General features: G+C 35.9%; 1 protein-coding gene across 4 annotated transcripts in view; it reads left to right on the top strand.

The window, feature by feature from the left end:
* The first annotated feature begins 13,440 nt into the window (after window positions 1-13,440).
* Window positions 13,441-27,601, top strand: part of LOC120457846 (unextended protein) — a 37,958-nt gene continuing 23,797 nt past the window's right edge. The window contains exons 1-3 of one of the 4 annotated variants that reach the window (XM_039645364.2): window positions 13,441-13,665; window positions 13,720-13,945; window positions 19,536-19,869. In XM_039645364.2, the coding sequence (XP_039501298.1) occupies window positions 13,563-13,665; window positions 13,720-13,945; window positions 19,536-19,869 (663 nt within the window). In that variant the 5' untranslated portion in view covers window positions 13,441-13,562. Of the gene's footprint in view, window positions 13,946-19,535; window positions 19,870-27,601 lie in introns of all 4 variants that reach the window. The other 3 variants (XM_039645366.2, XM_039645363.2, XM_039645365.2) reach the window with 3 other exon arrangements.

The following is a 27,601-nucleotide window of genomic DNA, read 5'->3' as shown; positions in this document are numbered from 1 at the left end:
GTGCTGCACATGACTCGTATACTGAGTAGCAGTAGTCATATTTGGCCTGGAGAATAGACACTGTGTCGAGGGATCCTTCTTGGGCCATTAGGTCAGAGCATGTTTCGTACTCTCTTTCCACTTTGTCCCATAAGGCTCGCACCTGTTGCAGACGGACTTGTAACGTGTGTAGGGACGGAGAGGCTTGATCAGGAGTGTTGATCTTCGCTTCGAAAAGGCTTACGCGATCGCTGACGGCGATGAATTTATGCAACGCTGCGGTTGCGGGCGTTGGCTGCTCAGAGGATGCCATTTTCTTTGTGGTAGAGCGCGTGAAGCGGAGGAAATCAGTCCCGACAGCGGAGGGACTCTCGGATTTTCTCGATAGAGAAGACTCACTAGACGCTCGCGTCACTGGTCGGGAAATGACAATCCTAGGAGTTGTCTTCGAACTGGTCGATGGCAAAACCTTTGCTTTCGGAGTGGAAGTCGCGGTTTTGACCCTGGGACTAACGGACTTGGGTGCTGGCTTACCGCGAGTGGATAGCGGAGATTGCGGGTTGAACTTTTGTTCTTTTCCAGGTGCGGGTGTCATTTTCTTGTCTCCCTCTAGGGGCATGCTCAGCTATGCCCTAGGAGAAGGAAGTCAAGAAGGCCTGCCCGCCGCAAAAAATGTGGAATCGAAAAAGAACCAGACACAGAGAGCACCCAAATCTGGATGGACAAAGAGTCCCGTCGGAATTCGGGAGAAAGTTGCAATTGGGATCTGGAAACAATAGCTCAAATACAATAGCTAAAAAAAGCTACCAGCTGGAGTCTGGATAATAGCCAATGATTTATAAAAAATCGCTACCGATTGGAAATCCCGAAAAAAAATAGCTAATATAGAAAATAGCTATAAATTGGAATTTATGGAAAAAATAGCTAAATAATAGCTAACAGATGCAGTCTGGGTAATAGCCAATAATTTATAAAAAATCGCTACCGACTTGAGATCCCGAAAAAAATAGCTAATATATAGAAAATAGCTATAAATTTGAATTTATGGAAAAAAATAGGTAAAAAAATAGGTAACAGATGGAGTCTGGGTAATAGCCAATAATTTATAAAAAATCGCTACCGACTTGAAATCCCGAAAAAAAAATAGCTAATATAGAAAATAGCTATAAATTCGAATTTATGGAAAAATAGCTAAATAATAGCTACCGAATAGAGTTCGGATGATAGCTAATAATTTATAAAAAATCGCCACCGACTTGAAATCCCGAAAAAAAAATAGCTAATATAGAAAATAGCTATAAATTCGAATTTATGGAAAAATAGCTAAATAATAGCTACCGAATAGAGTTCGGATGATAGCTAATAATTTATAAAAATAGCTACCGGATTTAGGACCACAACGAAAAATCGCGACAAACGGATGCGAAACATAAACACCAAAAAAAAACCAACAAACACGCCAAAAAGCCAAGTTGGGAGGCTGATAAATTTGGGTGGAACTGATAAATAATTATTTTAATTTAGGAACCAGAAATAGGAGCCAGAAATAGCTTGTAAAAAATTATTATTTGGCTTAAATAATTATTAAATAATCGGGTCAGTTTTTTCTTAAATTTTGTCGTCGGACTTATTTATTTTATTTTATGTTTCGATTATAGGGTATTCTCTCGTCGCTATGCGCCGGTTTTTGTCAGGGCAATAAAGAACAAAGAGGAGACGAAAGAACTTGCACTTGGCAAGCCTATGTAAGTCGCGACTGTGTATATGTATGTATGTATTATTTGGAGTTTAAACATATATATGTAATGTAATAACGGAAGAAAAAATCAGATTTTATTTTATTCTGTATGTCGAGATTTGTGTTTTATTTTGAGCCAAGAGATAAAATTTGTTCTCAGTTCGGATTCGCTATTATTTATTATTTTTTTGGAAATATGTTTTATTTGTGTATTAAACTGGTTAAATATATGGAGTGATTTTTATATATGTATGTAGATGTAAATTTTATTGGAATATGTATATGTATATTTATATGGATATGTATATTTATATGTGTATGGATATATATGTATGGATATGTATTTATGGGTATGTATAATTTTATGTGTATGTAAAATTTTGGTAAATACGTATATGTATATTTGATTTAATTTATTTGAATTTGTGGTTTGTATTTTATATTGAGGCAAAAAACAGCAGTTTAGCAGCGGACGATAATAGTGAATTTTGGACAGTGTTTTTAAAAAATGTATATATACATATGTATATGCGCTTGGATACCAGCGGATCATCGTGAGACGAAGTAGGGGGCCGGTATTGGCAAAGTGCTTTTTTATGCACTTAAAAAAAGAAGTAATCACGGTGGCTGGGCGCATGTACTTATATATTTTCACTTAATTTTCACTTTTCACTTGATACGGATGAACGGAAAGAATAACGCCGTTGGAAAAAACGAAAATGGCGACCACGGACGGAATAGGATATAAAGCCGTACTTATCTTGATTTTTTCCGCAAGGATCACGATGTGTCGCGGACTCGAAGGACCATGAAGTGGAGTGGGCGGATTTTCTGTCCAATATAAGTGGACTTCTGGTGTCGTTGTTGTTGCTGTTGCGGCTGCTGCTGATAATTTCCTCCAGAAATGAAAAAGTCCCAGGATCGACTTCAGATCCGCACTTTATTACAGCACTTGTAAATTAAGACTAACTTAAAACTAACATTGGGAGTACCGCGGGACCGCGGAGTGGTGAATAGAGCGAGAGGAGAGAAGGAGAGCGCGAGGAGAGAAGGAGAGCGCGAGCAGCGGTGCTTGCGAGCCGTGGAGGAGCTTTACACTGCTTACACTGCCGCTCAGTTGTTTGCGCCCTTCTGGCGTGAACACAGAATAATTTTCCTCTTAGCCTAGCGTTCAATTCTTTTGTTCTGCGAAACCACTTGCGTCGGCACTTTTCACCCGGATGCCCCTTCCAGTGCTTCGGTTGGATTCTTGGGAATCCTGACTCTGCTGATCCAGTGTGGGTTGATGACTTCGCTGCGGTGTGTGTCCGGGTTGAGTGTCTCATAAGTAGGTCGCTGCCCGTGGGGGTTTCGGGGGAGGTGAAGGCATGCTTGTGCCGTCACCGATAACTCGCGCAGTTATGGGAGGACATGCAGTCCCTAAAAACGCTTGGAAGAGTTTTCTCGTCCAGTCCCATATCCTCGCTTTCGCCGTTCCTGGACCAATTTGGACTTCTTAGAGAAGGCGGTCGCCTCCGGAATTCGTCATTGGACTTTGATGGCCGCCACGGTCCCATCCGGTGACTCTGGCAATTATATCGCATTACCATGAAACCAATCTTCATACCGGACCTCGAGCTCTTCTGGGTGCAATTCGATCCCAATATTGGCCTATTGGGGGGAGAAAGACGGATACCAAGGCCTTGAACAGATGCATCAGATGTTTTCGGATCAAGCCGCGACTGATAGAGCACATAATGGCGCTTGCAGGGATCTAACGCTTTTGAGGTTGCTGGTATAGACTTCTGTGGGCCCTTCTTTCACAAGTCGGGTACTCGCAACGAGCCTGCGGTTAAATGCTAGGTCTGCGTATTCGTATGCTTTGCAACCAAGGCAGTGCACCTGGAGCTGATCAAGGATCTCTCGACAGTTGCGTTTCTGTACGTATATGCACCCGGCGGAAGCCAAAGCAAATTTGGTCGGACAACGCCACCAATTTTGTCGGCGCCAAGAATGAACTTCTGGAGCTTTGAAGGTTATTTCTCAGAAGCGAACATCAAGGCTCCGTTCAGAATTTTTGCTTTTCGGAGACGATTGACTGGCGGTTCCTCCCTCCACGGTCGCCTTATTTCGATGGACTTTGGAAAGCGGCTGTGAAAACGGCCAAGTATCATTTTTACCGCGCTGTGGGTACGACGGTTCTGACCTTCGACGAGCTGAGGACGCTGGTGTGCCACATCTCGGCAGTTATTAACTCCAGACCTTTAGTTCCCATTTCAGAGAGCCCTGCCGATCTGGACGTGGTCCAGATGGTCCGCCATCGTCGTTTGACGAGCCAAATGTAACGGGCCTTAACTATAGTCGGCTTGACTCTTGACAGCGCATCTCCTTTCTTCAGCAAATCTTTTTGTCGCGATGGAAGAAAAAATACTTGCCGTTGCTCCAGCAGCGCTCCGGATGGCGCACCCCAAGGTAGCCGTGGACAACGTCGTTCTTGTTAAGGACGAGAATCTACCCCCAATGAGATGGCCCTTGGCGAGAGTCATGCAGTTGATTCCTGGCAGAGACAACGTCACTCGAGTTACAGAATTGAGAACCGGGTCTAGAGTTATAAGGCGCCCGCCTTATACACGCCATACACAAGCTGTGTATGCTTCCCCTTGAGGACTCTGTTGAAACCCAAGCTTCCAACGGGGGGAGGATGTTGGGTCAAGCAGCCGCCAAAACTGTGCAGTAGACTAATCTTATACTCTTAATATTGTAAGCCGAAGTAGTCAGTAGCAGTTGCGATGCCCATAGTGCAAGCCGCTGTTCTCGCACGAATTTATCTGTACGGCGCTCATTCCTTCTTTTCTTTGTTATCTACCTACCTTGTTATCTACCTACATCGTTTTTCGGCAAAGACTTAACATGTGAATTCGTTATAGCCCATGGTCGGCCCTAGCTGCCACTATAATTAACAAAATAAACAGTATCGGAAAAATTAAAAAACTTTCTTCGGCTATTTATTTCTCGCAACAGCTATTGAAAAAGCTCAATAGCTAACCAGATAAGTTACCAGAAACTACTGGAAAAAGAGGATCACTTATTTTATACTTCTGCTTATTATTTGAATTTGTCGTATTCCGCTTAAGATATGATGATGCTTCTTTCCCGAATGAAGTTTGATATGAATAGTGATTATCGAAGTAAAAAACTGTAAGCAGTAATCCCAAAGATTTCTCCCAGTTTTAGCTTTGAAATGTTAAGAAGGTGGAAGGAAGTTAATGAAGGGGCAATGCAAAATTTCCTTAACATCATTATTAATTTCCAATATTTTTATGTTGTTGAATTAAACTAATTTGGTTTCGACAATTAGTCCAACTATATATTTAGCGTAATGTTTTTCAAACTCACTTATTTTCAGAATTTGACACACAAGTTTTAAACAATTGATAACCTTTTTTAAATTGTTAATCATTTAATCACAAAAGAATGGTGAGAATTTGCATTCACGAAAAAACCAGGACAGATCTTAATTTTTTTTAAGACCCCAATTAAATTAAATTAAAGGGTATCTGTTGGAAAGTATGTATGTGTGCAAAAGTCACATAGCTTACATATACTCCTGCATAGCAGAGAGTAGGATAGAGAGAAGATGAATTGCTTATTGTAGCTTATCTTCATTCTGTCTTTTGTAGCTTTGTGGTATGTGGCTTTGTGTGTGTACTCATGATCTACGCGTCGTCAGTCGATTTATGAAAGCGAGCGTGTGCAGTTCTTACAATAAAGTGACACAGAAAATAAAACATCAAAGTGCCTGTTTATTTCATGCTGGTCTGACAATATTTAAATATATAATTGAATTCCACAATAATATTAGCTAATAACCATAGGTTATGGGCCCAGACACAAAATAGCATTGAAATAATTAAGTCTTTGATTGTTAATAACAAGCTACAATAAAAAGTGAAGAATAATACATGTGTATATATATGTACATACATATATGCATTGAATTGCTAATATATGCATATACATATTTAATATAATTACATACATATAGTTGTATGGCAGTTTAATATGTGCGCGTCTTAAACGTTTATAATAATTTCACAATTTCGTCGCATACACATAAGCGTTTTTTTTTTCGCGCGAAAAACCGCGACGCTGTAGCTGGTGTCGGTACCAAATTTTTTTTTTTCTCTTCTTTCTCTCTTCTTATTCTTGCAGTCACCGCATTTCTAAGAAGACAAACGAATACAAGTTGTGTGTATTGAGTAAAAAGGAAGAATGGATAAAGGAAAGAGAAATATTAAACCTTTTGATGGGGAAAAATATTCAATTTGGAAGTATAGAGTGAGAGTGCTTTTAGAAGAAAATGATTTATTGAGTGTAATAGATGACGAACAAAATATAGTGAATGATGATATTAAAAAGGCACAAAGACAAGCAAAAAGCATAATTGTTGAATATCTGAGTGACTCGTTTTTGTTTCATGCAAATAATGCATGTACACCTAAGGAGATTTTTGCTAAATTAGACGAAATCTATGAAAGAAAAAGTTTAGCTTCACAACTCTCATTAAGAAAACAACTATTGGGGTTAAAGTTAAAGGGTGATACTTCGCTACAAAATCATTTCTATTTGTTTGATAATTTAATAACTGAGCTCATTGCGTCAGGTGCAAAAATAGATGAAATGGACAAAATTTCACACTTACTTCTAACTCTTCCAACATGCTAGGATGGGGTCGTAACTGCAATAGAGACACTATCTGAAGCAAATCTGACTTTAGCATTTGTTAAAAATCGACTACTTGACCAAGAGACAAAACTAAAAAATACAAGCAAGGACACAAGCGCAAAAGTTCTTCAAGCGATAGGCAATAACCAAGTTAAAGAAAATAAATATAAAAACAAAGGAATGCACAAAAAACAATTGAAGAATAAATTTAAATCGAAGCCGAAATGTTTTCATTGTGGAAAACCAGGACATTTAAAGAGAGATTGTTTCTTATTGAAACGGCAGGCAGGAAATCTAAATGTTGGTAGTAATATTAGTGGACAAGAGAAGCAAGCTCAAATTGCAACAACCAATTCTCAACGAGGCTTTGCATTCATGATTAGAAAGGAAAACATAAATAAAAATATGGGGCTGATTGAATTCATCCTGGACTCCGGTGCATCAGATCATCTCATCAATGATATGTCGTTGTTTTCTGAACATGAAAACTTGCAAAATCATATTGCCATCGAAATTGCAAAGCGTGGAGAGTACATACATGCAACTGCAAAAGGAGTGGTTAACCTTACCAGTAGTGGAAGGAAAATAACGCTGAAGAATGTGCTGTACTGTAAAGAAATTCCACATAATCTATTATCAGTGAAGAAGATGCAAGATGCTGGAATGACGGTTGAGTTTAACCCGGATGGCATCAGAGTAACTAAAGATGGTAATCTAGCGTTTGATGGAACATGTGAGTACAATGTACCAATAATAAGATTTAACATGAATAGTAGAGTATACACATCAAAAGTTAGAAATAGTGCTGAGTATCGCTTGTGGCATGAAAGATTGGGTCATATAAGTGCAGGCAAATTCTTAGAGATAAAACAAAATGAACTATTTGAAGATATAAATATATTAAAAGACATAGAGCTAAATCAAGATCTATGTGAGGCTTGTATAAACGGCAAGCAATCTAGATTAAAATTTAATAAATTTAAAAACAAAGAAAATATCCAGAGACCTTTGTTTGTAATCCATTCCGATGTCTGTGGGCCAATCACACTTTCTACTATTGATAATAAAAACTATTACGTTGTTTTTATTGATGAATACACACATTACTGTGTGACATATATAATTAAATATAAATCAGATGTTTTCTCTGTATATAAAGATTTTATCGCCAAGAGTGAGGCTCATTTCAATTTAAAATTAGTAAACCTTTATATAGATAACGGTAGGGAGTATCTTTCAAATGAAATGCGTGATTTCTGTGTTGAAAAAGGCATAAGCTATCATTTAACGATTCCTCATACTCCACAATTGAATGGTGTGTCAGAGCGGATGATTAGAACAATCACAGAAAAGGCTCGATCAATGATTAATAGCTCTAAGCTTAATAAATGTTTTTGGGGTGAAGCTGTTTTAACAGCAACATACTTAATTAACAGGTCCCCAAGTAGAGCGTTGAAAGAAAAGAAGACACCATATGAAATGTGGCATAATAAAAAGCCAATCTTAAAATATCTTAGGATATTTGGTTCAACAGTATATGCACTTAATAAAATGCATAAAAGAAAATTTGATGACAAGTCAATTAAAACAATACTTGTCGGTTATGAACCAAATGGGTACAAATTGTGGAATGAGAAATCGAGACAATTTATGACAGCTAGGGATGTTGTGGTGGATGAAATAAACATGTTAAAGTCTAAGTTGGTACATGAAGAAGACTCGGAGGTTCAACTTGAAAGTGTTGATGATTCTTTAAATGAAGAAAATTGAAGAGTCAGATTTTCCAATGGTGGAAAATGATGAATCTGTTGATTCAAGGATGAATGTACAACATAGTGAAAATTCCACATGTCTAAAGAATGCCGATCCAGTTATAGAAACTGGTGATGAAATAAAAGATAACAAATGTGAGCAAGAAATCAGACGCAGTGAAAGAAATAAAGGTAAACCTAAACTATCGTATAGATTTTTAGAAAAATGTCTAATGAATACTCAAGTCTGTTTAAATGATATTCCCAGTACAATTGACGAAATTGAATTTCGTGATGACAGATCTTTTTGGGAAAAAGCCATACAAGATGAACTTGATTCACATTCAGAAAATAAAACATGGAGTTTGGTGCAGAAGCCTAATAATAAAAACATAGTAGATTGTAAATGGGTTTTTAGTATTAAACAAGATGAGTTTGGAAACTTAGTAAAGTATAAAGCAAGGCTAGTAGCACGAGGCTTTACACAAGAATATATGACTGATTATGATGAGACATTTGCACCAGTTGCACGAATTACCAGTTTTCGATTTTTGTTGGCCCTTTCAAACCAATACAATTTACAAGTCCATCATATGGATGTGAAAACAGCATTCTTAAATGGAACACTAAAAGATGAAATCTACATGAAGGTTCCAAAAGGGTTGCCATACTGCGATGAGAATGCAGTATGCAAGCTTAATAAAGCTATTTATGGCCTTAAACAAGCCGCAAGATGCTGGTTTGAAGTTTTTGAAGATGTGCTTAAAGATGTTGGATTTGAAAATCTAAAAGTTGATCGCTGTATCTATATTTTAGATAAAGGAAATTTCTTAGATAATATCTATATTTTATTATATGTGGACGATGTAATAATTGCCACTAGTAAATCCGAAACAATGTCTAAATTCAAATCATACCTTCTAAATAAATTTAAAATGACTGACTTAAAAGAAGTTCGATATTTTATCGGAATTAAAATTGATAGAAATAAAAGTCAGATATGTCTCAGTCAATCTGCATATATAAAGAATGTGTTAAGAAAGTTTAATATGGAAGACTGCAATGCAGTTAGTACACCTCTCCCAAGCAAACTAAACTATGAGGCTCTACAATCTGAAGAATCATATGAGGCACCATGTAGAAACTTGATTGGTTGTTTGATGTACATCATGTTATGTACTCGCCCAGACTTAAGTACATCAATAAGTATTCTAAGTCGATATACGAACAACAATAATAAGGAATTATGGCTATGTCTTAAAAGAGTTTTAAGGTATTTAAAAGGAACTGTTGATTTGAGATTGAAGTTTGAGAAAAATGTACAGTTTAGTAATATTCTTATTGGATATGTTGATTCTGATTGGGCAGGAAATGAGACAGACAGAAGAAGTACTACTGGTTATTTATTTAAAATGTTTGAAAGTTGTTTAATTTCATGGAGCACAATGAAACAAAAATCTGTTGCAGCTTCATCCACCGAAGCAGAGTACATGGCCTTATTTGAAGGTGTTAGAGAAGCCTTATGGCTGAAGTCTTTATTGATTGAAATTAAGCTAGAATTAAATAGTCCAATAGATATCTATGAAGATAATCAAGGTTGTATTAGTATTGCAAATAACCCAACTTGCCACAAGAGAACTAAGCACATAGACATTAAATATCATTTTACAAGAGAACAAGTTGAAAGTAAACTTATTTGTATTAAGTATATTTCTACAGATTTACAACTTGCTGATATACTTACTAAGCCGTTACCATCTGCAAGATTCATTACATTGAGAAGTGGACTTGGACTCTCAGAATGAATTAAAACATAATATTCTTGGATTAAACTACAGAGGAACCAGACTGAACTGGGGCTCGTGAAATAAAGTAACATTTAATTTAATTTAATAAATAAAACTGTTTATTTTATAATTTTGAATTTCTTACAAAGACGAAATAATGTTAATTTTTAGTTAAAATTGTTTGCAAAACTGAATTAATGTAAATAATATGTTCGATTGATCTGATTGGGTTTTACTGGGTTTCCCCAACTCCTCGCAGCGAATGCTGGATCAAAATTATTCCCCAGAAGGACATGCACAGTCTTGTTAGTAATAAAAGTACAGCAATGTAACTTTTGAGGTGGCGTGTTGGAAAGTATGTATGTGTGCAAAAGTCACATAGCTTACATATACTCCTGCATAGCAGAGAGTAGGATAGAGAGAAGATGAATTGCTTATTGTAGCTTATCTTCATTCTGTCTTTTGTAGCTTTGTGGTATGTGGCTTTGTGTGTGTACTCATGATCTACGCGTCGTCAGTCGATTTATGAAAGCGAGCGTGTGCAGTTCTTACAATAAAGTGACACAGAAAATAAAACATCAAAGTGCCTGTTTATTTCATGCTGGTCTGACAATATTTAAATATATAATTGAATTCCACAATAATATTAGCTAATAACCATAGTATCAATTTTTATACACGAGGACTTCAGTTTGACATCTACAGGGGGTGTCTACTCTAAGAATCCATCTGATTGGTTCTCGAATTTAAAGTGACTTCAAAGACAGCAGTCGCAAAGAGAAAAGTCAGAAAAAGAAGGCCAGCCATATTGCTTTGGAAGCTGGTAAATAGCAACTAGACTTTATCGTTAATATGTTCAAATAGTATTAAATATTTAATTTTATGGGGTGAAGCGTAATCTTATAATCAGACAATGTCAAATACATTTGAAGGATTTACGGTGGTTGCTGTTTCCGACCTTAGGCTACCTGAAAGTAGCGAAAACGTTATAACGGTTTTATTAGTTTACTTTTGTAAGCAGTTTGTAAGATATTTCAAAATATTTTTAAAGTATCTTTCGAAAAAATTGACGACAGAGTCAGGGTGGATAACAGAAATCTCAGTCCGACCTTCACGGTTATGCATGTCGGTCACACATTCAATGCCGGAACACTTGAAATGTTGGCAGTGGCATACGGAGAATCTGTTCTGGGTAAGAAAAATGTTAACAAGTGGTACAAACTCTTCCAAGATGGCCGAAAAGATGCTAATGACGAGCCTCGCGCTGGATATGATTCGGCACATCCACGTGTTTCGGAGCACTTTATTATATTTTGTACACAAAATTTAATGCAAATCCTTTGATTCATATTTTTCGATAGCAAAAAATCGCCGAGCACGCAAAACACGTATAACCTTTATGACTCAAACAACCAAATCTTCGTCTTTACTCAAGTACCTATTGTATACCGTGCTCTTAGTTTTCTATTCAGTTAACCTGAAGTCTAAAGAAAAAAACCAAAAAGAACCTAAATTGTCTATTTCTTTAGACTTTAGGTTAACTTATTTAATTTAGTCGTAAATATTTTAAATTTTAGTTCGTCGCGGGGGGTGGTTTGATGTGTATTTTAGATCAAGTGCCCTATCGTGTCCACTTTTTCAATTGTTTAAATGACAGTTAGTTGTTTTTGCTAAATGAAGGAGGATATGATATATCAAGGATATATATCCATTGCGTACTGGGACCTAATTTCGTTTACCTTGTATAGTACTTGCATTTAATTTAGTTACCTTTGCTGGTGAGTGGTTGATTTTCTTTTGTTCATTTACATAGTTACAGTTTACATAGTTCATTTCCGGGCAGTGGGCGCATTTCAGCTTTTACAAAAAACATTGGGGTTTCAAAACCTAAGACAGTTGAAACCTTTTATGGACGGAGGGATGTAAGGTCTTATATTGATTACTTCATATCCTATCCATAATTGTCAGTTAACTTAATTATTAGAAAGCTCCGTTTTACTAAACCTGCTGAACCTATTTTCTGACTTTTTAAACTATATTTTGGACCTCAACAACGTTTTGGGGTTTTAGTTCTTTTAAAATTTATTTTTTATCTATATTCCGTAATTCATTCAAGATGGCTCCTTTAGAGATGTTAAGGTTTTTGTGTTTTAATGAGAAAATGGTACATCTCGTTTTTTACAAATTTCTACTTCTATTTTACAAGCTGATTCTACCCATTTTTATACCCGTTACTCGTAGAGTAAAAGGTTTGGCCATATCCGTCATAAAGTACAGAAGATAGAGTTTAGATTAAGCATGCAGACGCTGCGCAAGTTTGTCGATTCATGTAGTCACGCTCACTCTACCGCCGAATACTGCAACGCCCAAACTTCTGAAAATGATTCTGATATTTTCTTTATTTTTCTTTAGTATTGTAAATTTCTATCGATTTGCCAAAAATCTTTATGGCGCGGTTATCAGATAGTCGGGAAACTGCACTATAGCATTCTCTCTTAATTTTATTAGTAATAAGGATACGTTTTCAAATGTTTAAGCGCGGTCGGCCGTGTGGACGAAACATTATCATTAGGCTCGGGATCAGGATCACATGAGATTGATTGTGATGATCCCTAACTTCAGGAGCTGGTCTCAAACCTTTTTATCTCTTCGCCAGGCATGAACACCAATCTAATGGGCCACACTCTGGATTTTATACGTTTTTATTGTTTTATTTTTTTATTAAAATACCTTTTTGTTTTTCCCATACATTACTAGTAGATTAACAAATTATGTTGGAAGATAATGGTAGTCTTCTACGTTTTTATTGTTTTATTTTTTTATTAAATTAGCTTTTTGTTTTTCCCATACATTACTAGTAGATTAACAAATTATGTTGGAAGATAATGGTAGTTTACACCAGGAAAAAGAAAACAGGAAATAACACCATAGTGGAAGTGCGAACATGAAATTTTAAAATTTAATATCGATAGATATTTTACAAAAAAGAAAATAAAACGGAGCTTCAGAAAGAATGCTTAAGTCTTAATATACTTTTTAATTGAATTTTTAAATGCCCAACCCAAACTCTTATATTTTACCGTTTTAAACATTTACCGTTTGTTTCGTTTCCACAGCTGTTTTTTTAATATAAAAAAAAAGAAATACGCGTGAATCTCTCGGAAGTGAAATCTGGAAAGGGCCAATAACTGAACAAAGTTAAAAAAAAGTTAACAGTTCCGTTTTTATCGGTATCCGACTTATGCTATAATAATGGAGATTATAGAAGTGCAGTTTTGCTGTTGTTATAATTCAAATGCAGGCATGAAGAGCCTTTAATATTAATAATAATCGATAGTAATATCGATGTACTCATCGGAATATTCAGTGGCACTGAGTATTAGAATACAAGTACATTTAAGAGAGAGTAAAAAGTTAGAGAGTAAGATTAGAGAGAGTGGGAAAAAGGTATATAAAGAACTTCCAAAATACAATAGTGCTTTACAAATAGTACAATAGTGCTTTGAAAATCTTTCTACTTTTATTATTACAAAATATATTACAATAAAAGATTTCTCTCATTCAAGTAGACAATTTATGTGATTATAAAATTGGCGTGAACAGATGCCACTAAAATACTCCCAAAAGCGCAGTATGCAAAATAGTAAACAGTGTATACACATGTGTCAAATACAGACTAAATGGGTTGAACTCTTAAAATACACCGGTAAAGGTAGTTTCTTTGAAAAGTGTTTAAAAGTTATTTATTTTGTAATACTAGAAGTTTTCAGCCTAACACTTTTGAACAATAAAAAGTCAATAAACGGAGTATACATATTGCTCGGTTTGACTAAAATGAAAAGCACATATTTGACATCATTAATTACTATAATTCTTTTTGCTAATGGTATAAATGGAATTTCCACGGAGACAAAAAATAAATTCTTGTTGGAGAAAGGGAATGACTTCAACTCCGTATCGTCTGAATTATCACAAAATTTAGCAAGGCAAGTTTTTTTGTTAATAAATGTATTTATTCTATAATTACCTCACATCATAATTACTTTATATTCATAAATCCACATTTCGTACATTTATTTCTAACCTTATTTAAGATGCGTGATATTTATTTGATATGTATATGCTTAAATATATGTTTATATTTATTGTTAACAATCCAGATATATCTGGTTGTAAACTGCTTTAACCTAGACATGTGAAGAATGTTTACGGTAACTTAACAATGTATTTGTAAATCGATTACATAAGTTGTTTAATATTTTTCGGTTTCTTTAGTCAGTAATAATTTTCAATAAAAATTTGGAAAAGGCTACAGAGCAAAACAAAGAAGTACATATATGTATATGTATTCCTAAATATCCAGATATATCTGGTTGTAAACAGCTTATCCCTTAACCTTCTAGCATGCAATTACTTTCCAATGTTTTTGTAAACCGAATATTTGAATATTTAAGTTGAATATTTTTTTTCTTCACTGTCAGTAATGTATTATTTTCAATTAAATTTCGGAAAAGGTGCAAAGAATAACAAAAACGTATGCATGCAACAGGTACGATGCATATACATACATACCTATTTAGAGCATATGGGCCTATAGTTTGCTTTATATCTGCAGACACCTTTGTAGAAAGATTACTGATATTGGTTGCGTAACTAGGACCAGAGGTTTATATAATACCCTTATAAGTAATACAATAATACACCCAAAGTTTAAAACACTGAACTAACCAAGAATGCGTTTTCATGCTAGATGCCCTTTAATATGGTTATAAAGTGTATACTACGCCATATGCAGTTTTAATGAATAATCTTCAGCGAATTAGTATTAGCGTTTCTGCCGAACCTATTCTTTTTATACCCGTTACTCGTAGTAAAAGGGTATACTAGATTCGTTGAAAAGTATGTAACAGGCAGAAGGAAGCGTTTCCGACCATATAAAGTATATATATTCTTGATCAGGATCAATAGCTGAGTCGATCTGGCCATGTCCGTCTGTCCGTCCGTATGAACGCTGAGATCTCAGGAACTACAAAAGCTAGAAAGTTGAGATTAAGCACACAGACTCCATAGACAGACGCAGCGCAAGTTTGTCGATTCATGTTGCCATGCCCACTTTAACGCCCAAAACTGCCACGCCCACACTTTTGAAAAATGTTTTGATATTTTTTCATTTTTGTATTGGTCTGGTAAATTTCTATCGATTTGCCAAAAAACTATTTGCCACGCCCACTCGAACGCCCACAAACCGCCAAAAACTGTCAGTGTTGAAGACTCTCCTTCGCACTTCCTCTAGCTGAGTAACAGGTATCAGACAGTCAGGGAACTCGACTATAGCGTTCTCTCCTGTTTATTTGTAGTTGATTTGTAGTCTCGGAAAAAAAAGGATTCTCGGAATTGAGTCCCGACTACTGCTTCTCGAGTATGGGCTTTTGGGTAGTCAGTTCGAGTCTTCCCGGATATTCACATTTGGGTATTCACTTCGAGTCTTCCCGGGTATTCACTTACTAATCGGGTATTGATTAACAAGTATTCACCCGGGTATTGACTATTTTATCGGTGGGCCACGGTGTTTTTATACCGTCTTAGAGCTTTTTGAGCTATCGGTCTTCGATGCCAAGTGTTCCCACCTAGGGGTCGTATTTCTAAATTTTTTAGGAGTCAATACCCGCTCGGTGAACTGTGCCCGTAATTGGAGTAGGTTGGACACTCGTTTATTGCCTCTGACTCAACACGATGATAGTACCCCTTCCCCTACTTTAGCTTCGGGTTGTGATCTTACAAAAAGGGTGTACGTAGCTGATAGTAACCAGAAGAAGTAGACGCTGATCCGTCAAAGTCGACTCGAAGCATAGTTGTATAACTATCTTCTTTCATGACAGTGATGCGGTAAAAAGTATCTCAAAGAACGGTCCAGAGATGAAGGAACAAGAGATATATGACCAACATGAAGGAGTATGTTGGGCATATATCTCTTGTTTCTTCATCAATGCAAAATACTGATCCTTTACGACAAGATTTCGAATAAGCTTCCTCTCGAGAGATAGACCCCTCCGCAACGCCTGCCGATAGGAATCTCATAAAAGAACCAAGTTTAATTTTGCCTGCAACCGGATAGAATAATCACCAGACGGCATTCGGGCGAAGTGCTTCATCAGTAATATTTGGAGCAATTGTTGCAGTTATGTTTTAGAGTAGTCGGAAACAGTGGACCGCAGGATAAAATCTACCAAAAACCCATCAGTAACGAAAGTGTAATTGCCTATTTCCGAAACTGCGCCATAGGATCTTGATTTTTTAAGTTAAAGCTAGTTGGCAAAACGGAATGTAATAAGATGCAATTGCGAACCGGAATCAAGCAATGCCCGACCGGGAATGAACGATCCATTACAGCTGTTAACTAAAACAGACGCAGTGGCTAAAAGCGCAATGTCACTACCGGAATCCTGTGCAATGAGTGCAGTGGCATGGTGGTAAGACTTAAAGCTGAAGCAACGAATGAATCAGGTGGCACCTGCTCGGAAGAAGAGATTGCATTTTTAAAATGCAGCAAAGTGTGATGCCTGGACCCACAAGTGCGGCAGTGACTTGAATTGCATTGCCGTAGATGATGCCCTCGTTTAAGGCAGTTCATACACAGGGCAAGCCTTTTTACCTTTAAGACTATCAGATAGCATTAACTCCCGGAACCGGGAACAATAATAAATTGCTTGACCTACATCATGGCAGACCAAGCACCAAATAGTACTTGGGGCAATAGCTATAAATGAGAATTTGTTATCGTGTCTATTTTCTCACACCTGGCCGCCTGGCGAGTAGGTTGCCATAGCGTAGTCCACGGATTCTAATGTTCTGCAGCGCTGCTCCAGAAAATTTGCCATCGATTCCCACGACGAAATCAAATTAATAAATGCGAATGAAAGCGAGCCCAAGCCTTTGAGAGCGCGAATATGAATATAGTTCCGATAGTTCCCGTAGTTAAGAAACTGATCCATTACCTAATGCCTTCTAACCCAGAATCTCCGTAATGTGTGCCTGAAAAAGCCTGGTTATTATAAAATCGTTTTTGCAAAAAAATCTAACGCATTAGCCTAGTTGTCCTTCGAGATTTTTAAAGATCGGATGGTATCCAACGCAGAATCTTTCAAGCAAGACTTTAGGTGCTGCAATGGTAATTGGCAAGGTCCGGATGGCAGTCTATAATAATTATAAACATCGAGTAAAAGTCTGTCCAGTTCGCATATGCGAACTATGTCGCGTCTGATGCCTTGGATAACTGCAATTATTCGGCGTGACAAGCTCAAAGAAGCTGGGTCCGCAAAAATCGAATTTTTGAAATTTGAAAGGTGGAATCGTTTGCCCATCGTTTGCCCATGTTTGCCCACCAATTAGTTTTTTTTGCCCACGTCCAGTTTTCAAGATATGAAATTTCGAAAAATTTCGAAAATTTTCAAACTTCAAAAAGTTGAGTTTTTTGAACTTTTTTTTTAATCGCAATAACTTCGTTTGCCCACGTTTGCCCACCCTTTAGAGTTTTGAAAAAACTTTTAGTTTAGAAAATATAAGCACTTAAGGAATTAAGCATTTTCCATACCTCAAAACTAAAAATTTTCAAACAAAATCGTTTGCCCACCCTCTAAAAATGCTTTTTATCGTTTGCCCACCCTTTAAAAATTGTTTTTTTCGTTTGCCCACCCTTAAAAAAAAATAAAAACGTTTGCCCACCTCTTAAAACTAAATATTTTTAAACAAAATCGTTTGCCCACCCTCTAAAAATGCTTTTTATCGTTTGCCCACCCTTTAAAAATTGTTTTTTTCGTTTGCCCACCCTAAAAAAAACGATTTTGTTTAAAAATATTTAGTTTTAAGAGGTGGGCAAACGTTTTTATTTTTTTTTAAGGGTGGGCAAACGAAAAAAACAATTTTTAAAGGGTGGGCAAACGATAAAAAGCATTTTTAGAGGGTGGGCAAACGATTTTGTTTGAAAATTTTTAGTTTTGAGGTATGGAAAATGCTTAATTCCTTAAGTGCTTATATTTTCTAAACTAAAAGTTTTTTCAAAATTCTAAAGGGTGGGCAAACGTGGGCAAACGTGGGCAAACGATGGGCAAACAATTCCAACTTTCAAATTTCAAAAATTCGATTTTTGCGGACCCAACTTCTTTGAGCTGGCGTGACATCTTCGGCAAACGTGGAATGCGTAGCAAAATTGGCATCACGCTTGAAAATCGCTCGTATGCTAGCCTTGAACTGAATAAACTTTGAATAAACCACACTTATTGTTCAATTAATATTCTTAGTTTATTATAATTTATTTGACAGCGAAATGTTTGTATTCAGGCGGAGTATGTAGACGACTAAGATTTGTTTGTCTCTTCGAACGCTTTGTTCGCTCTTAACTTATACAATCGGTCTTGTTTAATGCTGCCAGCTGCATTAATTAAATGCAATTATTTAGTAATTTATTTGTTTAAAATAATTTATTTTTTAATACAAACAAGTAATCAAAGAAATATTATAGTAAACCGTTAAAAAAAATAAAAAATAATTCATAAAGGTAGTGTTAAGCCAATGAGCTTTTTCATTAGTCTTGGAATTAACACTTATTGTTCAAATAGTTATCTTAGTATATTATAATTTATTTGACAACGAAAGGGTCAAACCAGAGCAAAAACGTTTGTATGCAGGCGGAGCATATAGACGACTGAGATCAAAAATGAGAACGCTCTGTACGAAGATGAGCGTAAAGATAAGGACGCAAACGTTTGCTTAGATAAAAAAGCAAATAAGTGAGAGGAAAACCAGCTTTTTCCGTCGTCGATGAACTAAAATGTTTTTGAAATTCGAATATAACCCGTGTTTGGATTTTCACAACAAATTTTGTTTTTAAAATATTTATATTAAACCATTTTTATGCTCTTTAAAATTAGTTATAGATGAAGAAAATCTGTTCAATAGTTTTATTATTAACCTGTAGAGTAAAATGGTATACTTGCTTCGTTGAAAAATGTGAAACTATAAAAATGTTGAGATTAACTAGGCATGCAGTTCCAGAGACATAGACTAGCTAACTAGTTAATATTACCAATACAAGGTTTTAAGTACTTATAATACTTATAATAAGTAATATGCACAACAAATAGAGAGGGTAATTAAAGTGAAAAACCTGATAACGAATATAACTGTGAAATTAGTGAAAAAGATACATCTCGACTAAAATATAAATAAAATTAAAAATATAAAATATTACTATAGACTAATAATTAAGACAATAACAACACAAATCTGACAAAAATTAAAAAATGTTAACGCAAGCTATATGGATTTCTTTAAGCAAAATGCCCTTTGAAAAACAATAGTATCAAACCCGTTTGCATTTAAAAACGTTCAATTTAAAAAAAAATAAAAAAACCATCAATACTATGTTTCCATAAATTACACATAAATATAATATATTTCGAGTTTTAATGGCTTAATCCTGGCCATATTTATTTGTTTCTGCTGTTTATAAAGTTATTCGTTTGACATTATATAATTTTAGCAATACTAGTAACAACTCCAAATATACATTTTTTTCAGTTCACGGACGCAACGAACCATTGCGAATTCTTTTCGTATTGTTGGAATTCGTTTGGAAGACGAAACAGTAGAAACTAAAAACGGAATACCAACAGTGTTAGTATACAAGGAACAACATTTTCGAGTATTTGGTAGCGGATTAAAAGAAAATACAGCTATAACGTTTACAACTGAAAAAAACGATTATGGCGGTCCATGTCTAAAGCCAGCTACTGATCTGTACACACCGATAGAAGTATCCAGCGATGGATTTTCAGCACTATACTCAGTAAAATTTCCATCATTTATAAATGAATTTTTTATTTGTGCCAAAACAGCTGAGAAAACAACAAATGTAAGTTTTTAAGTTTAACTTTCTATAAGGTGGTGTAGAACCAAATAAGACCAATAAGCAAACAAATAAAATAAGTTCGTTTGTTTGTGTCCGTAAATTGCTATGTATATTTCCTGTTTCAATGTGCCATTTAAGAAAACTGTTTTTAACTCTTTTTGAAGGTTTTTTTTGTTATATTACTGTATATTCTAGCTACAGGAGCAAAAGTCTCTCATAGTCGACTTTCTATATTATTCCTAAGTAAATCATCATGCAACGAATCCAACTCTAGTAGGACTTCCCAGTTCGTTATATTTAGCGGAAAACACCCCTTCGCTATCTACTATGTTTTTATTTTTAGGACTTTCTGTGATTGTCCAGGTATTATTCAATTCATGACCACTTAACTCATTTTTGTCCATTTTATACTGAATTTCATGGAATGAATTTGGAACATCGTTAAAGATAATGTGAGCTTTTAAAACAAATTTATTTTAACTATTTTAATCCTTATTATATAATGTCTTTTTTTTTATATCTCACTTCTTCCACTCGTTATTTTAATATCATCAGTTCAAATCAGATTCTTTACAGATAGTGTTTCATCCAAGTATCCAGCTGTTTAATTTTCCCTACTCTCAGTCAGGTTGTTTAATCCATTACTTTCATTCAGGAGATCAGCTTGCATTTTTTTTTTCTTACTCTCACTCAGAAAAAGTATATCCGTTTCCTCAATATAAATCAGGATTTGTGTGTTGTCGCATTCCTTACTATCATTCGGGAATTTTGTTTCCTCAATTTTCTTATCATTTGGGAAATTTTTATTTGAACATTTCTTAATATCTTTCAGAAATGTTTTTTCTAATTTAACAGCACTAGAATTAACCACATTGGATTCATCGACATCCACATCTTTTGCAGCGATAATTTTTATACCCGTTACTCGTGAGTAAAAGGGTATACTAGATTCGTTGAAAAGTAAGTAACAGACAGAAGGAAGCGTTTCCGACCATATAAAGTATATATATTCTTGATCAGGATCAATAGCCGGGTCGATCTGGCCATGTCCGTCTGTCCGTTTTTATGAACGTCGAGATCTCAGGAACTACAAAAGCTAGAAAGTTGAGACTAAGCATACAGACTCCACAGACATAGAAGCAGCGCTAGTTTGTCGATTCATGTTGCCACGCCCACTCTAACGCCCACAAACCGCCCAAAACTGTAGAATATATACATATATCAAGATTATACATACGCTTCCTTCTGCCTTTTACAAACTTTTCAACGAATCTAGTATACCCTTTTACTCTTCGAGTAACGGGTATAATGAGCTTCACATTTTGCTAAAAAGTCTTTAAACATATACACAAAATACGTCAGCTTTGTGTTTTATTAAGTTATTTACACAATAGTGGGTAAACTGATCAACAAGAAGTAATTTTTTAATTCCACAAAATCAACGCACAGCGACTCATCATTATGAGATGATCCCTTGCACCTCATTTATCTACCGCGCGGTTTTCATTCACTTCGTTTACCATAATTGCAATGCCTTGTGATGTTGCGGTTTTAGCTTGTTTTTTGTAGTTTGTATTATCTTTATTTCTTTCAGTTAGTATTCTTTTATAGTGGTAACAATCCTTTTTAATGTGTCCCTGTTTGTAGTGAGATCTAACCCTATTCTTAGAATTCCCCTTCAATGTTTTCTTTTGTTTAGTTACGCGAATTTTAAATGAGTTGTTTTCATAGCTGTAGTTTTTATTTTGCACAATCGTATTTAAAAAATTTCCTGCTGATGTTTTTATGATCATTTTTAATTTTAGTTTCCTGATCTAGCATCTATTCCTAACAAATCCCAATGTTAAATAATCGTCTGATAATGGATGTGATGACGCTATCGTAAGCCGAAGGCAATGTAATAAACATTGGGACACTTTATCAATCTCTTATATTTTGGCACCTGCGGCCAATTGATATTGATTTTTCTTTTATAAATCGCGTTCAAATTTCCAAGAATTTGACGCGCCGTTATATCCCTCGTCGCAAAGTTTAGAAATAAATTTTTGCACAACGCTCAGGTAATTTATCAGGTATGTCTTGATCGATGACCTTAAGCGCATCCAGTTCGGTCAATAAAGCCCTTATTCTGAATTCCCAAGTCGCGTACTTCTCGCCATTGAATGGCTTTACATTTCGTTTTCCCTTGTCCATGATAGCGTGCACATATACACAGGTCTATAAGTATAGGTTAACACGCGTGGAACTAAACTCAATGCAATTTTACAAGAGCTCGTAATTTCACAAGAATTCTAAATTACCAAAAATCGAAATAGTTGTTTTATAAATAGTTGTTTTACAAATCAATTGTCTTAGGCATTCAACAATTTTTGCAAAAATAATAACCAACGACGGGCTAGAAACTTACTCGCCTTTATGTTATTGGCCAAGGGCAACGTAATGGAAACCAAACTTTAATTTCTAAATGAGAAAAGCTGTCGATTCGTGAAAAGAGCTATAACTGTATTTTACACAAATAACAATCACGGCCATTCAATTCAGGAAAGAAACGAAGCTTATTTATTAGTACTCGGTACACCCTTTTTGTAAACAGAAATGCCTTAAAATATTCCCCATTAAGATCTTTACACTTCAGCACTCGTTTCAACCAAGTGTTGAAGCACTTTTGCCACTGATTGATATCAAAATCAAATAACATTGACCTCTCTTTTTATTTTTCAAGAACGGAAATAAGTCGAACTTAACAATTAAACATTGTTGCTTAAAAATGCAGAGTTTGAGGAGATTTGTGGAAGCTCGCATTGTCTTGAAGTGTGATCCGTCTTCGGCGGTTGCTTTTCCTAATATCAACTGTAAAACAAATGGTTGTGTGTTTTGACTGTTCAGGGATGTTTTAGTGGTACGATTGCGACATTTCCAGTTTTTCCGAAAAATCTGGAGTACATTTTTTTGAAAGTTCTTCGTGCGCGAGCAACTTTTGTTGGATTTGGCTCATCTTGAAACAGTCGACTGCTGTTAACTTTCGGACTCTTACGGGTAAATCCCCGACGTGCTTTAAAGCACAGCGATCATATTTTTTTTAAGCATTTCTTTCTTCCAATCGGCACGAGCCTTCTTTTAAGCGATTGACAAATTGTGTGAGTTCCAACGCGATAATATTTTTTTGACGGTCATATGTTCATGTATTATTAAATTTATGCTGGTCTAACTAATGCCTAAGGTCACAGCATCAATGGTTTTTGGAATAACAACGGATTTTGGAATTCCATAAACATTGGTCTTTGATAAAGCTTCATCCACAAAAATGTCAAAACGTTCTAAGTACGTATACCCTCAAAACTGTTTAGCTTAACAATAGAGCTTTCAGTTGACAGATTGTCCATTCCCGAATAAAATAAAATAAAAGGCAACCCTCGTAGTCTCACTCTCTCTAAGCGCCTATCGCAACACTTCTGTCTGGCCACCAGCTTCAAGATTTTGTAAGAACGTCGTTTAAATGTACAATGTATTAACATTTAATGTATGCCACTGGAAAATATAAAGAATTCATTTTATAACAGACAGTTTAAATAAGTTAACATTTCTAAAATTATGCTTGAATTATCTGCCTTGTATTATGGGCTATTTTGACAATCCGCTAGAGAGAGTATTATGCTCTCATAGTAACATGACAGAGATGCCGACTTAGCACTAGGACTGTCCATTGCATGTTTATATAACCTTGGAATTAAGAAATACAATGTACCCAGTGGTACAGTAATTTTGCACTTATAGTAAATAATTTAAACGCTTGGTAGTTTTTTGGCTACAACATTTATATAAACCATTTACTCCTATGACTGGTTGGAATTGCAGCTGCTTGAGATTATGAACTCTCGCTTTAATGATCTTATTGATCAAGGATGACTTCGCTGCAAATTTGGTAATGTGACTCAGATGACTTCTTACACGACAAATGACTGTTATTTCCATAACAAACATTTTCTTCGGAATGAACCCGTAACAACCTAGCCAAAGAGCCTTCGAAAAGAAGAGACTAATAGCCCTTGCCTCGTTTCCTCGGTGATCTCTTATAGGAGCGGTTAGTAGAACTACATCTACGTTCAGAGTATGGCCAATCTAAAACAATTATCCGAGAACCATCTTGGAAATTATTATGACCATACATAGGGTGTGTTGATTTCAGTCAGAAGTTTGCAACGCTGTAAAGGTGCCTTTTGGGAAGAAGTTGGAAAGTTTTGAAGCTTTAAACTTTCGTGCAATTTCTAAGATCTATTTTATTCACGAACAGTTAAAAACATACTAATAAAAACTGTCCCGGCTCCCAAGAAATAGAAACATAGCACGTAAAAAAACAAATTCAAACTGAATATTACCATAGACCATTTAAAATAGCATCATTAAATAACTACAAATAATATCATTAGCTTATCTAATTTTACCGAAAAATAATCTGTTATATCTATTAAATAGACATTAAACAATTTATGTATATATTGCCTCTGTATCTAAAACACAATGGAAACAATTTTTTTTTTTTCAAAAATCTTTTTTCCGTCTTTTTTAGCTATCGAAATTTCGACTGTTATATTTTTATCTTCATATTTTGTAATCGTCAAAAATCCTTTGTATCTGCAATTGCTGCTTCGTCCTTTTTATAAACTCGTCGGTATTTTCCATTTCCGGGAATGAAATCACTCTGCTTTGTATATGCATCTGCGGCATACATATGCATTTGCGGCATACTCCAATTGCGGTGTTTCTGTATGCTTCTTCAATTGTTAGTTTTTAGCATGAGATGGTAGACACGACCTTTCATAACGCATGGTGGTTATCCAGTGGCCGCTGCACGGATCTCTTGTACATCTAAATTATTTTAAGGATCAAGTTAATCACGGAAATGGTGTTGTCGAAGGCTTGGGACTCCTTGCCTCCAATCTTGGAATTCTTATTAAAGTGGTCACCGAGTCACAATGTACTTTCCTTGATTGTATCAGTCTGATTCTACGAGCGAATTGCACCCATCCCTTTGTTTCAAGATTATAGCTTTTCTACGTGTGAATGTCTTACAATTTTACTAAGAGGGCGTACTTAACTAGCTCTTTGTGATCGATGCGTAAACGGATGAAATAACTTTGCAAATGAAATGCGTACGACATCTTGTTACTAATCCCATCTTGCCTTTCCCATAAATGTGTGCTTTCGACCCACTTCTGCAGTTATGAGTCTTATGTGATACCGCTTCGAACGTCTATCTGAAGTGTCGACCGGGAACTTTATTAAGAATCTTTTAGAGCTCTTGGGAAAATGATAAAGATAGGTGGCTAAAGATAACTTTATTTATATATAAATATGACTTATCCAATTTTCATCAGTAAAATTGCATGGTATAGAAGAGGCTGAAAATGCCTAATAAACTTTCGTGAATGCTCTTACAAAGATAAGTTGTGCATATAGAAGAATGAAGATGGCTCGAGGATATATGGGGAAACTCTGGATAGTGTGCATTTCTATATATTAAGTTGAAACTAAACATAACTTATATAAGTTATGAGTCGTTTGGTTTTGTTTAATAATATTTATTCGCCACTCTCCCGTTAGGGCGAGGGTCACAATATTCCAAGTATTTTATAAAGGCGAAAGCCTCGGAGTACATTTTATAACTAACTTAATGGTCCGATCCCGCTGCAGCTCCAGGCCTCTGGTTCGCTGCAGAATTGCTGGCAGAGGGCCAGGTCAGCACTTCTGTTTTATATACAAAAACGGTTACGCCTAAAAACAAGAGGAAACGCTATAGTCGAGTTCCCCGACTATCTGATACCCGTTACTCAGAGATTGTCATAAATCGACAAACTTTTATAGTTCCTGAGATCTCGACGTTCATACGGACAGACGGACATGGCCAGATCGACTCGGCTATTGATCCTGATTAAGAATATATATACTTTATATGGTTCTTCTGCCTGTTACATACTTTTCAACGAATCTAGTATACCCTTTTACTCTACGAGTAACGGATATAACAATAACACAAAGTGAATATTGTCAATAAATATATACAAAGGTGTATAGCAGTATGTCTGTTTTAACGCAAAGCGCTCTAACCGCTATCTGATACTTAAGTTACGTGGTCGGCGGTGTTGTCGGAGGCTTTGGATTTCTTGCTGCCCATCCTGGAACTTCTCAGCTGCTGTATAAAAATACGGGTTTCTTCATTATGTGCCTTCGCCTTGCCATCGCAGTCCACGATTTTCTAATCACTTCTGAGTCAAGGATATCTTCTAGTCCTAAGAACTTGAACCTTTTTAAATCCCAGAATTCCGTTCTGGATCTGAAAGAAGCTGTCCTCTCTAGACTCGATAGATTTCGACATGAAATCGATAGTCTCCCTTTTGACACGAAATCTCTATCTTCCGGGACTGTCTTTTTTTCAGTGATGTATCTTTTATTCTGGACAAGAACACAAGCCAATAACACAAGCTGCCGATTTTTTGCCTTTTTAAGATAAAGTTGATTTGCGAATCGGGAATGTTATAAGGTGCAGTTCAGATACACAGTCGAACAGAGCACGGCAAGCAACGAAGTTCTAGCTTTCGAAGGAGTACTTGGACGATGATGCATCCAGCGATTTGTTCCGTGGAGCACATTCCATTAAAGCGCGAGTATGAACGTTAAATTTATTCGACAGCTCACAAAGCATTAAAACGGAACCACTTTGCACTGCCCTTAGCCTAGGAATTTCAGTAATCTGTGCCTGAAATAACAAACGACGATTAGCTAATCTGTTCTGTTCTGTTCGATTAGCAAACTTGATGCCATCCGATATTTCCAGTGAATGAATGGTTGGAGTGTCCCTCGTAGATGCTTAAGCTTTTCTAAGATCAGTAAATTTTAAGCGGGGTGTGCTTTGAAATCTCCCCCCGAAATGTGGGGTTAATTTTATTAATATCAATTAATAATTTTCGAGCATAACGAGAATTTTTCTGAATGTTTGGTGATGCTCATCGATCAGCTCCAACCTCATATGAAGAACGGACTCATCAAACGAAGTTATTGCAGATAAGTTGATAAGTAGTCCGCTAAACGTTCCACTCTATTATAAATTGCAGCCTGTTGACTTCATTCCAGAGCGAACAGCAGAACGCAAAGGTGCAGGCGCGAGAGGACAAAGGAGAGAAAGCGCGAGGTTAGATGGACACGCAGCTTCTGTGCTGCTGTAAAAATGTTTTTTAGAAACCCTGTATTACGAATAAGGTTAGCTCAAAAAGGTTAATGGTTGTTAATCTGCGTTTTATAAAAGCGTGCTGACATTGTGAAATTATTTACCTACAAAGGTGCTGCAAATGAGGAGTTATAACATTTTAAAAAAAAAAAATGGATAGCCGGCAATTTAAAGATTCCTCTGTAATAGCTTGCATTGAATTTGCATTAATGATCCTGTGCGAACCGAATCCAACGACAGTTTAAATAGTTTTTTAACACTGAGCATTGAGAAAGGTAAAATTTAGCCGAGCACTTAAATTTTTAAAAAAATATAGATTGATAACAAGTATTTTTTCATTTTGTATAAAACCTGGACTTAAAAATATTCCCTATTGGTGATAAACAAATTAGGACAGGACCAGAGATTCCTGGTTGTGAAACCGAAACAGCCACATCGGAATCTCAAGCAATCGCAAGCAAAAGTCCCTCCACAGCGGATTTATCGGGTTGCTCCTAATCCTTTTTAACTGCC

The sequence above is a fragment of the Drosophila santomea genome, unplaced genomic scaffold, assembly GCF_016746245.2.
Source record: "Drosophila santomea strain STO CAGO 1482 unplaced genomic scaffold, Prin_Dsan_1.1 Segkk83_quiver_pilon_scaf, whole genome shotgun sequence".
NCBI classification, from domain to species: domain Eukaryota; kingdom Metazoa; phylum Arthropoda; class Insecta; order Diptera; family Drosophilidae; genus Drosophila; species Drosophila santomea.
This window is presented reverse-complemented; position numbering and strand designations above follow the sequence as displayed.